The following is a 14,111-nucleotide window of genomic DNA, read 5'->3' on the forward strand; positions in this document are numbered from 1 at the left end:
CTTAAAGCTGCAGCATCTAACTTAAAAAAAATACATTTTACATACGCATTAAAACTTTTGCTGTCCTAACATGAGACAGATAATCTCTAAAAAAGTAATCGATCTCCTCCCTGCTCTGCATAATTACTCCGCTCAGTCAGAAACAGCCACTCAGAACTAGCAGTAATCAGCTAGCCGCCATGCTATCAGGAAGTTTTCATTCAGTAACTCTGGATTGTTTATTGTAATGGATCCTGTATTTGCCTTTGAATGTTACGTTTTATACTTGAATTTTTTTGGCAATGCTGAGAGGTTTTATTTAGGCTCTTTGCATTATTTAGCCTCTTCAGAGCCTTGATATGTTTTCAGTCTGTTAAAGATAGTATTACTGATAGCAGTACAATTTGCACAATGCCTGTTTTGTTTAGTTTTCTTCTTAGAAAAAGTTATTAAAAACAAGTTTTTGTCTAAATTAAGGTGAATTCATGGTTCCTTTTTCCACATAATGTAACCGGTGGTGTTTATGATAAAAAAAATAATAATAATTATGTGATCGGTATCGGTGATCGGTCCTCATGGGTGATTGGTATCGGCAGGAAACAACCTGATCTCTAATATATATATGTACACTTCTGATCAAAATCTTAAGACCAGTCAAAAAAATTGCAAGAATTTGCATTTTGCACTATTGGATCTTAAGAAGGTTCTAAGTAGAGCTTCACAATGTTAAAGGAAAAAAATTAGTGCAAGAGACAAGAACTTTTGAGCAGGGAATTTTCTGAAAACTGCATTTACACTCAAACATGATTTTTTCAGCTGATCAAAAGTTTAAGACCATAGTCTTTAAAAGCCAAAAGCTGTGCAAAAATCTGGATTCCATGTCATTTTCTGTCAAGTCTTTACACTGTCAAGACCCCCTGATGGCAAAAACAAAAAAGCTCACTGACTTTGAACATGGTAGGATTGTTGAGCTGCATAAGCAAGGCTCACAACGTGCCAAGGTTGGACGCAGTAAGACAGTCATTTTGCATTTTTTTAAATGATCCTGAGGGTGATGGAGCAAAAAAGTCAAGTAGTAGACCCAAAAAAATTTCACCAGCTCTGAGCCGCAGGATCTGATTGGCTGTCCGTCAAGACACGGGATGATCCTCTGCCCAAATTAAGGCCATTACTGGTTCTGACTGCAGCCCAATAACAATCAGATGGCATCTGCGAGAGAAGGGCTTCAGAAACCCAAAAAACGTCTTCAAAGGCCACGTCTTCTTCAACGCCACAAAATTGCCCATTTTATATTCCTCAACAGACTTTGCAAGGGTGCACCAAACATGGGACATTGAAAGGTGGAAGAAAGTTGTCTTCTCTGATGAGAAAAAAATTTACCTTGATAGTCCTGATGGCTTCCAACGTTACTGGCATGACAAGGAGATCCCACCTGACATGTTTTCTACACGGCACAGTGGTGGGGGCGCCATCATGATTTGGGGTGCGTTTTCCTTCATTGGAACAATGGAGCTTCAGGTTGTGCAGGTGCGTCAAACAGCAGCTGGCTATGTGGAGATGTTGCAGCGGGCATCCCTCATGACTGAGGGCCCTTGTCTGTGTGGTAATGATTGGGTTTTTCAACAGGACAATGCTGCAGTTCACAATGCCCGCCTGACAAAGGAGTTTTTCCAAGAGAATAACATCACTCTTTTGGACCATCCTGCATGTTCCCCGGATCTAAACCCAATTGAGAACATTTGGGGATGGATGGCAAGGGAAGTTTACAAAAATGGACATCAGTTCCAGACAGTGGATGCCCTTCGTGAAGCCATCTTCAACACTTGGAGCAACGTTCCCACTAGCCTCCTGGAAACGCTGGCATCAAGCCTAGACGATTGTTTGAAGTCATCAACAAGAATGGTGGAGCTACTCATTACTGAGTCCTTTTTTTTAACACTTTGATTTCTGTTTTGGGGGGTTTTCGGGTTTTTTTTTAGCTATGGTCTTATACTTTTGATCAGCTGAAAAAATCATGTTTTAGTGTAAATGCAGTTTTCAATTAATTCCCCGCTCAAAAGTTTTTGTCTCTTACGCTGATTTCTTCTTTTAACATTGTGAAGCTCTACTTAGAACCTTCTTAAGATCCAATAGTGCAAAATGCAAATTCTTGCAGTTTTTTAACTGGTCTTTAGAATTATATATATATATATATATATATATATATATATATATATACACACACACACACACACCCTGGCATATGCTGCCACCCCTGAAAAAATCCCTGCCCCCCTCTTGCCACCCCATAAATATTTTCTAGATCCGCCCCTGGTCAGGGAAGACCTGGGGATCCCAACTGTCCTCCAAGTCACTTCCTTTTTTCTTTTTGTCAATGTTTTCTGTCTTTGTCCTTATGTCCCTCCTTCTTTGGTCCTTTGCTTCAGATGGGATGGTGCGCCCTCTACATCCTGAGGACTACTTGTTTGATTTCTTACTGGATGATGGTTCCATCTCCTTGTCATTCAGGAGAGTTCTCTGGGAAAAACCTCTTTCCTTCAGGAATGAGCTCTTTGTGGACTTTCACTATCAGCAGGTAAAAGGCCAATGTTTTTGAAAATGAAAAATGTTTTTGAATGATCAGTTCTCAAGTTGCAAATATTTTATGTTTTTAGCTACTAGAGGAATATCTTCATGGCAAGATAATCATTCCTCACTATGCTGGTGGAACCTCATCAGTTCAACAGATTGCAGAATTGACAGCTCTGCAGCATTTAGCTCAGGGTTTGAAGAGCCAGCTGTCACTGTAAGTAGAATAAATTATAACTGGTAATAAATATGAGTGTAAATTTGGGGGAACAATTGTCTTTGGGCACCATTAATAATTGGATCTTGCTACTTGGATCTTGGATCTTGCTAGTTTAGTGTATTGAGTAAAGCTTTCCATCAAACCAAAATGTGCTTCTAATTTGATGTTAAAAATAAATAAAAAGATCAAAAACATTGAATTTATTTTTCAACTTGATATGGGTTTCCTTGGCCTACTCACCAAGGAACTACAATCCAACAACTTCATGTGGTGAACTCATAAGGCTATCCAGTTTTCAGCTATTTTAGGTGAAAAACACAATACAGATTGTGAACCTTGTGATGCTTTCACAAGCCACAAATAATATGGTAATGTTGTGTTGGTTTTATTTAATGTCACATGCTGTTTTTATTTTAATTATGTAAAGCACTTCGAAATGCCTTGCTGCTGAAATGTGCTGTACAAATAAAATTTTATTTATTGATTCATTTAATGATTAGGCTGAATAACAAGATATTTTGTGTAAATATAACAAAATAGAACCCCCCTCTCACCTGAAACGTTCGATGGAGATAGCCACCAGCACCCCTCCCGACCCCACTATGGACAAGGGTGAACAGAAAATGGATGGATGGATAACAAAATAGAAATAACAACAACAGAACCTGCCTTCTAACTGCATTTAGCTAAACTGCAATTTAAGGAAAAATTTAGAAAAGTTACCATTCACTCTGGCACAGGATACTATAGTTGTGAGATACTCTGAAGAGAAAATCTGCGAATTCATTTAAACATTTTGGGAACACTTTATTTGAAGGGTTTTGCATAAGACTGAACTGACACTGTCATAAACATGACATAATTCCTGTGATGAACACGAAGGAGTCTTTATAAATGTTTATTACTTTTGTCATAAAATGTCATTTGGTAAATAATGACATTTTTAATGCAGGCTTGCATTAAATGTGCATTAAAAGTGTCAACTTTGCAGTAAAAGTTTCACTTTTAACCAAAAATGAGCCCTTCATTTTATCTTGATTGGTTGATTAGGAGCTGTAAGCATTACAAAATAAAAGCACATGATTTCACAACAGGAGTCTGTGCTTTGACTAAATAAAAGGACTGTTTCTCTAGGAGACTAAGAATTTTGACCGTAGTGTGTGTGTGTGTGCGTGTGCGTGTGCGTGCGTGTGTAATATATTCATTTGTTGATTTCTTTATTTCTAAGGCCGGAGCTAAAGGAGTACTTGCCCTTACAAGACGGACTTGCCAGTAAAGCTGAGGAAATCCAATTGCTCTGCCATGATCAGTTAGCTGCCATGCAGTCTCTCAGTCCTGAAGATGCCAAAATTCGGTTTATTGGTGGGTTGAAACTTTTCTTTTTCTGTCTTTTTTTTCTCTGTAAGTGTGATCATGATGTTAAATTTCTGAATACCATAATAATGCTAATTACATGAATCTTCTATCTCAGAGTCTTTGAGGACCCTCCCTTTGTTTGGCTCCAATACCTTCTTGGCAAAGAAGGTTAGCCAGCATGGCTGTCCTTCCCCCTGCTTAATCAGTGTGAACCAGGAAAGAGTTTGTTTCCTTCATCCTAAAACTCAGGTATTTGTTCTTTTTTTAAATGTATGACTCTCAGCGCTATTTGTTATCTGTTTAATTTTTTTCTGTGCACATTGTGAAATATATTTTGCAATAGACATTTGGCAATCTATTTCCAATTCAAATGTACTCCCTACAGAGTAACATAAAATCTCTACATATTTTATGTTAATTACATAAAATATGTAAATAACAGTTTTAACTAATATTATCTTTCTTCATCAAACAGGCTTCTGAGACTTCTTTATGGATGTAAATAAAGTATTATTACATGAGTTCACCTGAAATGCAAATGAAAGGGGAATATATTGTTCACTGAATTTGGAAATTGCAAGTCAATGTGTAAAAGCCTCAGTTTTTTTAAATCAAGCAATAAAGTGTTAATGTGTATATAATAAGTTTCACCATTTTGTTACATGGATTAGTGCAAGAAAATGCACTAAATGTTTTCATATAAAAATGACACTTTTTTTCCTTCAGATTGGTTGGCATAAAGTTGTTAAAACTGATTAACGCAAGGAGCAGTCAACCCACTTTCTGAAGTGTTTTTGATTTCTAAAGCTACCTCATCTAACTTTATGTAAATGGGAGCTGTGCCACACATATAACATTATGAACGTTCAACAATACCACATTCAAACATGAATATTGGCATGGAATATTTTGGCACAATGATTTTAAAAGAACATTTTAGTTCGGCATAATAAAAAAATCTTTAAAATTTACAGTGCAATTATTGTGTAACTAAAGCTTGTCAAAAAGTAATGATTCCACATTTTAAACTGAAAATTGGATAGAAGCAAAACTTTTATCTTCTTACTCTTATTGTAAGTCTGTTGCAAAATCAGTTATTGTGCTTCATTACACAACATACTAATTCAACTAAAAGAAATAACAGAATATTCTGTAGAAGTGCAATATTTCTTGCCAGACAGCTCAGAAAATGAAACGATCATTTTGTAGAGATTCATTACACTGAGTGTAAAGTATTTCAAGCTTTTATATTTTGAAATGTCAATAATTATGATTTACAAGCAAAAAAATTAAATTAAATAAAATTCAATGTCTCAGAAAATTAGAACATCACATGAGACCAGGGTGGACAACTCCAGGCCTCCAAGCCCAATGTCCTGCAACTTTAGATGAGACTTTTAGATGAGTGTCTGCTTCAACACACCTGAGTCAAACAATGAGGCCATTAGCAAGACTCTGGAGAACCGGACTACACAATGTGGAAGTGATTCAGCTATTTTGATTGAAGTGTGTTGGACCAGTGAGACATGTAAGAGTTAGAGGATGCCGACCCTCGAGGACTGGGTTTGACCACAATTAGACCATATCAAAAATGGATTTTTAAGTACAAATATCAGGATTCTAAAAGGCATGTACATTTCTATACATTTAGTGCATGGAGGCAATCAGCCTGTGGTGCTGCATAGGTTGATAGAAGCCCAGACTGCCTTCAGGTCTTGTTGGGTCAGGTGTGTCAACTTTCTCTTGATAATAGCCCCCAGATTTTCTATGGGGTTATAGGTCAAAGGAATTTACTGGTCAATCAAGAAAAGGAACACTGTAGGTGCATTTCCACTAACCTGCCTCTAACCGGTACGATCGCGATACGATCACGGTACGATCCACCTCGGGGCGGTTCATTAGTGAGCTTTTCCATTTATATCCTCTGTTTCTCCTTCTGGGCGGGTCATGAGCGCGCAGCAGCTGTTTTCAATTCTTTGCTGATGTCTGCGGCAACACTCAGCAAAGGACCTCAGTGCTGTAGTTCTGGACTCAAATAGACAAGGATATTTAATTTTGACTTATAGAAATTCATTGCTGCCCCAAACAGTAATAAAAACTCAGACCAGTTAATAATTTTGCTGTAAATATTAATATAATTACATTCAGGCACATAATTTTTTTAATGTGTAACCTTTTGAATTTATTTAATGCAGTCAAAAGATGTAAACCAATAACCACGCCTGAACTATTTTTTAATCCAAAATTCACATCACAAGCTAATATATAGTTCTAGTGTTTCACATTGTCAGCAGGAAGGTGCAGCATGTCAGAAAGCTGACCAGCTCCTTACTGCTTTTCTTAAGAGCAACGAGCTGCTAGCAGCGCTGCTAAATCTTAATCATTCCGCTGCAAAACTTACCGCATGTGTTCCTGGTGCTGATTGTGATTAAACTCATAACTGAGCCTTCAAACTGAGCAGCTCTTTAATAGAAGACGGTATGTTTGGAGTTGGTTTGGAGTTGTCAGCTGTCAATCAAATGGTTTTGGTGTCGTTCCCTGAATGGTTCTGCTAGTATTACCCATGAAATAGGTACTAAAATCTAATAATAGCTGTGCTGAGCCGCACCAGATTTGCTAGCGGGAAACTAATCTGGCCGAGGCGGACTGAGACCGTACCAGTCGGACTAGTGGAAAAGCTCCTTTAGATCAGTTGGTGCCTTTGGCAAAGTGGGCAGGTGACAAGTTCTGCTAAGAAGTAAAAACAGCATTTCCATCTCAGCAGAGGGAATTCATATTAGTTTATATATCCATCCATCCATTTTCTTTACACCCTTGTCCCGTAGTGGGGTCGGGAGTGGTGCTGGTGCCCCATCTCCAGCTAACGTTCGGGGCGAGAGGCGGGGTCACCCTGGACAGGTCGCCAGTCTGTCGCAGGGCAACACAGAGGACAACACACAGGACAAACAACCATGCACACACACTCACACCTAGGGACAATTTGGAGAGGCCAATTAACCTGACAGTCATGTTTTTGGACTGTGGGAGGAAACCAGAGTACTCGGGGAAAACCCACCATGCACAGGGAGAACATGCAAACTCCATGCAGAAAGACCGGGGGCGGGAATCGAACCCAGAACCTTCTTGCTGCAAAGCAACAGCTCTACCAACTGCGCCACTGTGCAGCCCTAGTTTATATATATATTACATTAATTCACAACAAATGTAATCTCACTTTACAAATATACAAATACAAGACCCTTTACAAAAATATTATTTCAATTCAATCACACAATCCAACACGATCTAATTGATCCTAGTTCTCAAACAATACAGTATGCCCAATTAATTATTCAAAGTAAATTAAAATGTTTATATCTAAGGAAACACTGCAGATTGAATTAAGTCATTGACTTGTAACATTAACTCCTCCTTGACCAGCATGTAGCAACAATCATATGGGGCCTCATATGGGGCATGCACTTAGCAACAGTGGAGAGGAAAAAATCCAGCAGAGCGTGTCTCAGTTTAACCCTTGTATGTAGAAATGGGGTCCAACCGACCCCACACACATAAAACGTGTATCATTTTTCCATAGTCCTCTACGTTTGCCTCAGTCCACACACTCACAAGGGTTAAGCGGCCATTTCCCACGACTGACTGGGAGTTTGAGAAGACAGAGCAGAGACACAAAAAAGAAAAGGCTGATCAGTGGCTAGACAGAGCATTTCTATTGACTGAAGTCATTGCATAATATTAAGCTGGTTGTTGTTTTGAGTCATTGATAGGGTTGAACCTGGAATCTGTATTCTTCTCCAGAATATGAATCTTTATTCCAGCCGATTGAAGTGTTTGTATAATACTACTGATGTCCCTGGTGTCTGCCAGTCATATTGCACTGGTTCAGCTTGAAAATGGAAAAACAGGAGGAAAAAACTCCCACAGTCCTTTTGTTTTGAAGTAATCCAGTTGTCAACAATGTAAGTAGTATTATAAACACTGTGTCTATAAAGTAACTAAAAGGGCAAAGATATCAGTAAGGGTGAAAGAGAGCAGGATAAGCTGTTCCTCCTTCAGTTGTCATACTCAACGCTTGAGTCGAGTCTCATGAAATGATTGCCAAGTAATTTCTAAGGCTTTAGTGCAAATAAACCACAGTAAGAAGCACATGATCTGGTGATGGCAACATTATCTCAGTCGATGTCCTCCTCCATTGAAGAACCACAGCCAAGCACAATACCAGGCCAGATGTAGCTTCTATTGAGAGAAACATAACAGAGAGAAAACAAAACAATTGGAATAGCAGAAAATAATGCAAATTAGAGAGGAGTACAAAAAGAAGAAAGTGAGGAAAAAGTGGTCAGTTTATTCTCCAGTAGCTTGAGGCTATGGTATCATACACAAGTTTTTTCAAAAAGCAAACTTTTAAGCCTCATTTTAAAAGTAGATAAAACCAATAACACTGGGATCTGGTTTCCCAGGAGAGGAGCCTGATCACAAAGGATCTGCCTCCTATTTTACTGTTAGAACCTCAAGGAACCAGCAGTAAACCTGCAGTCAGTTCTCTGCATAATGGCGGTGATTATTAAGGACTGTGAGAAGGAGAGTCTTAAATTCTATCCTGTAAATTCTAACAGGGAAGCAACAAAGAGAAGCAAAAATAGGAGAAATATGACCTCTGTTTTAATTTTCAGAACTCTTGCTGCAGCATTTTGGATGATCTGACGGCTTTTAACTGTATTTTGTGGACTTCATGACAGTAAAGAATTACAGTAGTCCAGCCTTGAAGTAACAAATTCATGGACTAGTTCAGATCAAGTGGTTGAGTAAGCAGGTCCTTTTTCAGAACTTCCAGTCTAAAAACAACAACTGATGTGTTGTAAGAATGAAAAAGAAGGCTCCTCTGATTGTTGTCTGTGGTTCAAGATTAGCTTCACATTGGGAATGTGAAAATTGTAGTCCATGTCTAGAATTAATCTGTGTGTGTGGTGACTCTTCTGGAATGGATTTCACTTGACAATCATCTCAAGACCATGGTTCTCCCCTTTGCTTTTGCACCTTTTCTCACTACACTTCTTCCTTCCACACTGTTTTTTGTGAACAACCAGCTTCTTCACCAATGACATTTTGTGTCTATGACTGTCTTCTGGATATCTGTCCAGTCAGCAGTCTTCCTGTAGCCTGGAGCCAGCGTGAGAGACCGCTCAAAGACTCAGGAAATCTAAGCAGGTGTTTTGAGTTAATTAATTATAGTGTGACACCATGAGTTCCCAATAGAGACCTTTTTCAAAAGTATTCAAATTTTCTGAGACAATGAATTATGAGTTTTTTCTATCTGTAAGGCATCAAACTTACAAGAAACAAAGGCTTGGAATATATGACTCTGTGTGATGATTCTATAAAATGAGCTTCACTTTCTGTGAAGGAAGAAATATTGCACTTTTACACAATATTCAAAGTTTTAAAAATGTGCTATTACAATTTATATCACATCTTGTTGCTCTGATGTTACCATTTCAGTTTTGCTTTATTTACTTATTTATTTTTTATAGATTAACCTCTGACTCACAACAGTCAGTATTCAATTCTACTGTGCTCTCTGATCATCTTTGTCTCGCAGGTTCTAGTGTTTCAGATTGCCCTTGCACAAGTCCAGGCTATGCGCACAATCCGCCCGAAGAAAGCAGGCAAAGTTCCAGGAGTAGAGATTCAGTATGGCAATGCTGTTAAACCCCAAAAAATCCTGGTTCATCTCCAGCAGGTAAAAACTATTTTAGATCTTCTTTTAAATACGACTTTTTTTAAAGATATATCTTTTCTTAATAACTTCATACTTTGCTTGTATTATATTCAACTTTTGTGACTTTAGTCTTTTGGTGAGTTTGGTTTGTGTCACTGCTAACTAGTGAAGTTATGATAAAATTCACACAGCAAGTTCTGTTAAATGCTTTCTTCATTTGCAATATATATTATAAATATATGTTACTCCACTTCTGCTATTGTTATTCACATGTAGTTTGAATTATTAACCATTAAATGGCAATAATAATAATAATAATAATAATAATCATCGTCATCAGCATAAACTTTTTACCCAGCGTAAAAAGTTTACGCTGAGTAAAGGCAACATTTTTGAGAAACTAATTGTTAATGATAAATAGTAAAGTATAATGCAGACTAGTATTTGACAATGGTCAAATTATTTGTTCATTTATGACTAACCTATTTTTGATGTTTGTTTCAGGCTAAGGAATTTTGCCATATCCTTGCTTTGACAGTGGAAATGCTGATTCAGTCATCAGTTACTAGTTCAGAATCAAATTACCAGTAAATACCAAGTTCCGATTGCTGACTTGCATTAGCAGCTGTTTTTTTTGTTGTAAATTATTTTTGAGTAATTCATTGTACAATGTTTTCAGTGCACAAACAAGCTGAAAAGAAACACAGCATTACAGACGATGAATTAAAAGCTAACAAATAAATCAAACCAATAACAGAGAACACCATAGATTATCTAAAGAGACATAGCTGCAAATTATTGCTTAAAATAATCAAAGCTTGATATCAGTCATGAATTCCTATTCTTTAACTCATTGCTGTAATATTACAGCTGGTTATTGATGATTTTAAGTTGTGTGCTGCTGTCATTTAGTGTTAGGAAATTATTGTCAAATGTTAAAGAATATTATTCTCTAATTGTTTTGGCATTGATCTTTGTTCCATTTGGAAGGTGTTGGTATACTACTGTGTCTTGATTGTGATTTTCACTCTGAGATTAACAAAGTATGTTCATTCATTCATTCATTCATTCATTCAAATGTTGGTTTCAGTCTGCAAAATGTATCATTTTTGGTGGCTTCAATTAAGTAACTTTACTGATTTGTACTGACTTTAGTCACTTCTTCTTAGTACTATGTTGAGTACTCTAAGAAATGAAATTAATTCTGATGTTGCTTGCTTTATGTCACTGTTTTATTTATGTTCAAATTACTATGTAAAATTTTTATGCTGAACATAAGCAGGTTTTATTGTACTTGCATAACAACAAGATATGTTGAAACAACTCAAGCTAAGTGAGTTAATCAAAAGTAAATCATGTCATTCTAAATCTAATAGTTATTTATGCAATGAATATTGTCCCTAGTTGCTTTCTGTATTGCATCTTCATGCCAATTGGGTGTCAAGAAAAGTACCAGAAATAATAAAAGTAATAACACAAAATCTTTGCTTGTGACATTTTATAGTTCTTGTCTCTATGCTGCTGTGAAAAGTGTCATGTGCAACTAAGCTAGGTTTGCCCAGTTGGTACAATGATGCAATACAGAAAGCAAGTATTGCATAATATGAACATTATTTGCATAAATACATTTTAGATTTAGAATGACAAATTTACGTTTGATAAACTTGCTTACCTAGAGTTTTTTTTAGCATATCTTGTTATGTAAATACAATGAAATTCACTTAAGTTCAGTATAAAACATAATTTTAAATAGTAATTTAAACAAAAAAACAGTTACATAAAACAAGCATCATCATAATTTTATTTCACAGAGTATGGTGTGAAGTTTTTAATAAAAAAAATGCTTGATTTTGTAATCTATTTAAATTAAGTAATTGCAAAAAGTTAAGTGTTTGAAAGTAGTGAGGGTTTTGGACTGTACATGTTCAGGACATCCCCATACATTAGTCCATTTCTGCTCAAGCAAACCTGCAAACTGAAGGGAAAGGTTTGAACATTTGTACAACTGATTTCTGTGTTGAAAAATAAAATTTGCTCTATTTTAATATCCATGTTTTTTTTTATGTATGTGGATTAACAAAATAATGCTGTTGTTGGTGATGTAGACAGAAAAAATAAATCTGATGAGAGTAATACTTCAGACTATTGTTTACCATAGAAAAGTCTAGAACAAATCATTTATTTCTATGAAATGCAGGGCTTAAAGAGCTCCGGCCGGGGGCCGGATTTCCGACTTTTGACCAAACGGTCCGCCTCAACCAAACTGTAGTCTCCCGGACCCTTCTAGACCGGAGGCGACACATCTAAATTTGCAGTACCGTAATTCCGCCACACATAGCGCTATCTGAAAAATTCCAACGGTTTCTGAAAGGGGAGACGTTGCACTTTCCAGCAAATGTCGGGTTAATACGGCAACTTTACAGCTGCAGCTGCAGAAAGTAATTAATCAGGGCACTCGTTTTAATAGACGGTAAATTGCGAAAATAACTTGCTGGATATTGAAAGTTCCGGTTGTTATGGATACATGGGTAAGTATATCATCTCACAGGACATTTAAAGAACTACTTACAATTAAAATAAGGAAGATTTATTTAGTCAGACATTTGAAACTTAGGCGTAAAGAGCTCCGTCTGGGGGCCAGACTTTCAAGCAAAGCGAGCATTGGACCAAACGGCCCGCCTCAACTAAACTGTAGGTAATAGAGATGTCTGCCAATCAGAATTCTAGCTCCTGTGTTCTTGACCAATGACTAAAACGGTTTGTAGAAAAGCAAGTGCATGCGTTCGGTTCGGCGGTTAAATCAAATGCGATATGAAAGAAGATGGAGTTTGTCTGACCCGGTAAAGAAACACGTTTAGTTGGGAAAGGAATTAAAAACAAGTGGCGCTGGGTATGGCTAGAGGAAAAGGGACAAGACGGAAAGTTGGAGGACATTTTTACAACAGGGGGCGCTGGGATTCCTTTGGGGGCCGTTTGGTCGAAAGTAAACTTTACACCTTAAATGCACAACAATACCAGTTTAGACTTTGAGCAACTTGGTAAAACTGTATTGTGTAACATTATTAAATCATGCCTGGCTGCAACTGTATTGATGGCAGCTCTCCTTCTATTCAGTGTTTGTAGCTTTTGGCGCAGCTCCGCTCCTGCTAGTAGCTTCACCGCATCAGGTCAGCGTTACACCGGCTGATGACGTTGCTGTGATTCACTTTGTCTGGTGTCAGATTTTCTAATATTTTATGTTTTATTGAGGATTTTTGTAAATCCTCAATATCAATGTGATCATGTCAAAGCAGCAACTTATATTAAAAAGTGTTTTATTGTCCGTCTGGATGCTGCCCGCTTCCATGGAAGGACAACAGAAAATCGCTCTTATAAACATGTAATTGCTAAAATCACGATACCCTGACTTTGTATCACTTTGAAAAATGAACCCATTTAAATAAAGAAATCAATAAATCCCTCCATGGGTGATACCACGATAGAGAGCGTTCATTTTATAGCGTTAACACGGTGCTGTAAGTGGTCCGGTATGAAACGGGTGTGATAGAACAACACAGCACTTTTAAATTTMAATAATCAGAATRCMGAAATTGTTTCCGTTGTTTTAAAAGATTTATGTCAGTCTAACCCTCCCACCCCCTCTCCTCTCCCCTGCACCTTAAGAGGTAAAAACAAAACGAAACAAAAAAAAAAAGACGCGCACATTGAGCAAAACTCTGAAACAGGAGAAGCTGGACATAAAACGGAGCGAAGAACTGGATGTGAATTATGGCATAAAAACAGAATCTGACGCTGAGCAGTGAAAAATCAACACATGATGTGAAACACATGACGATTAGGAGGCGCAGCAGGTGATGGTGAAGTCAATAAATGATCAAATAAATCTAGCAACAGGAAAAAAACTAAAGTGGACATAGCAATAAACCGAGAGGATAAAACTAATCAAATGAAACTAAATGGGAAATGAATGAAGAACAAAATGCAAGAATAAACTAAGAAACTAAAGTAAATACAGAGGAATAAACTGGTATGGCAAGACCTTTAGAGCAATAATTAATACAGAGACTGTATGGCAAGAATAAACAGACACTATTTCCAGATAAAAGGTAAAATAATATTGYTGAAGTGCCATGGGTTTGTTGAGACCACATTTAATACTGAGAATAAATATATCTTACAGACCATAACAGTAAATAACTTATCACTTATTTATGTTTTTAATTATTTTTGATATATTTATTTCTTCAATATTATTTTTCTTGTCAGTGT

General features: G+C 37.1%; 1 protein-coding gene across 1 annotated transcript in view; it reads left to right on the forward strand.

The window, feature by feature from the left end:
- Positions 1-11,887, forward strand: part of LOC108167292 (unconventional myosin-XV-like) — a 23,407-nt gene extending 11,520 nt beyond the window's left edge. Inside the window, exons 2-7 of the mRNA XM_017310911.1 lie at positions 2,406-2,554; positions 2,634-2,764; positions 3,996-4,129; positions 4,239-4,372; positions 9,723-9,863; positions 10,347-11,887. Of these exons, the coding sequence (XP_017166400.1) occupies positions 2,406-2,554; positions 2,634-2,764; positions 3,996-4,129; positions 4,239-4,372; positions 9,723-9,863; positions 10,347-10,433 (776 nt within the window). The 3' untranslated portion in view covers positions 10,434-11,887. The remainder of the gene's footprint in view (positions 1-2,405; positions 2,555-2,633; positions 2,765-3,995; positions 4,130-4,238; positions 4,373-9,722; positions 9,864-10,346) is intronic.
- The last annotated feature ends 2,224 nt before the right edge of the window (positions 11,888-14,111 follow it).

Source organism: Poecilia reticulata, linkage group LG19, assembly GCF_000633615.1.
Source record: "Poecilia reticulata strain Guanapo linkage group LG19, Guppy_female_1.0+MT, whole genome shotgun sequence".
Lineage (NCBI taxonomy): Eukaryota > Metazoa > Chordata > Actinopteri > Cyprinodontiformes > Poeciliidae > Poecilia > Poecilia reticulata.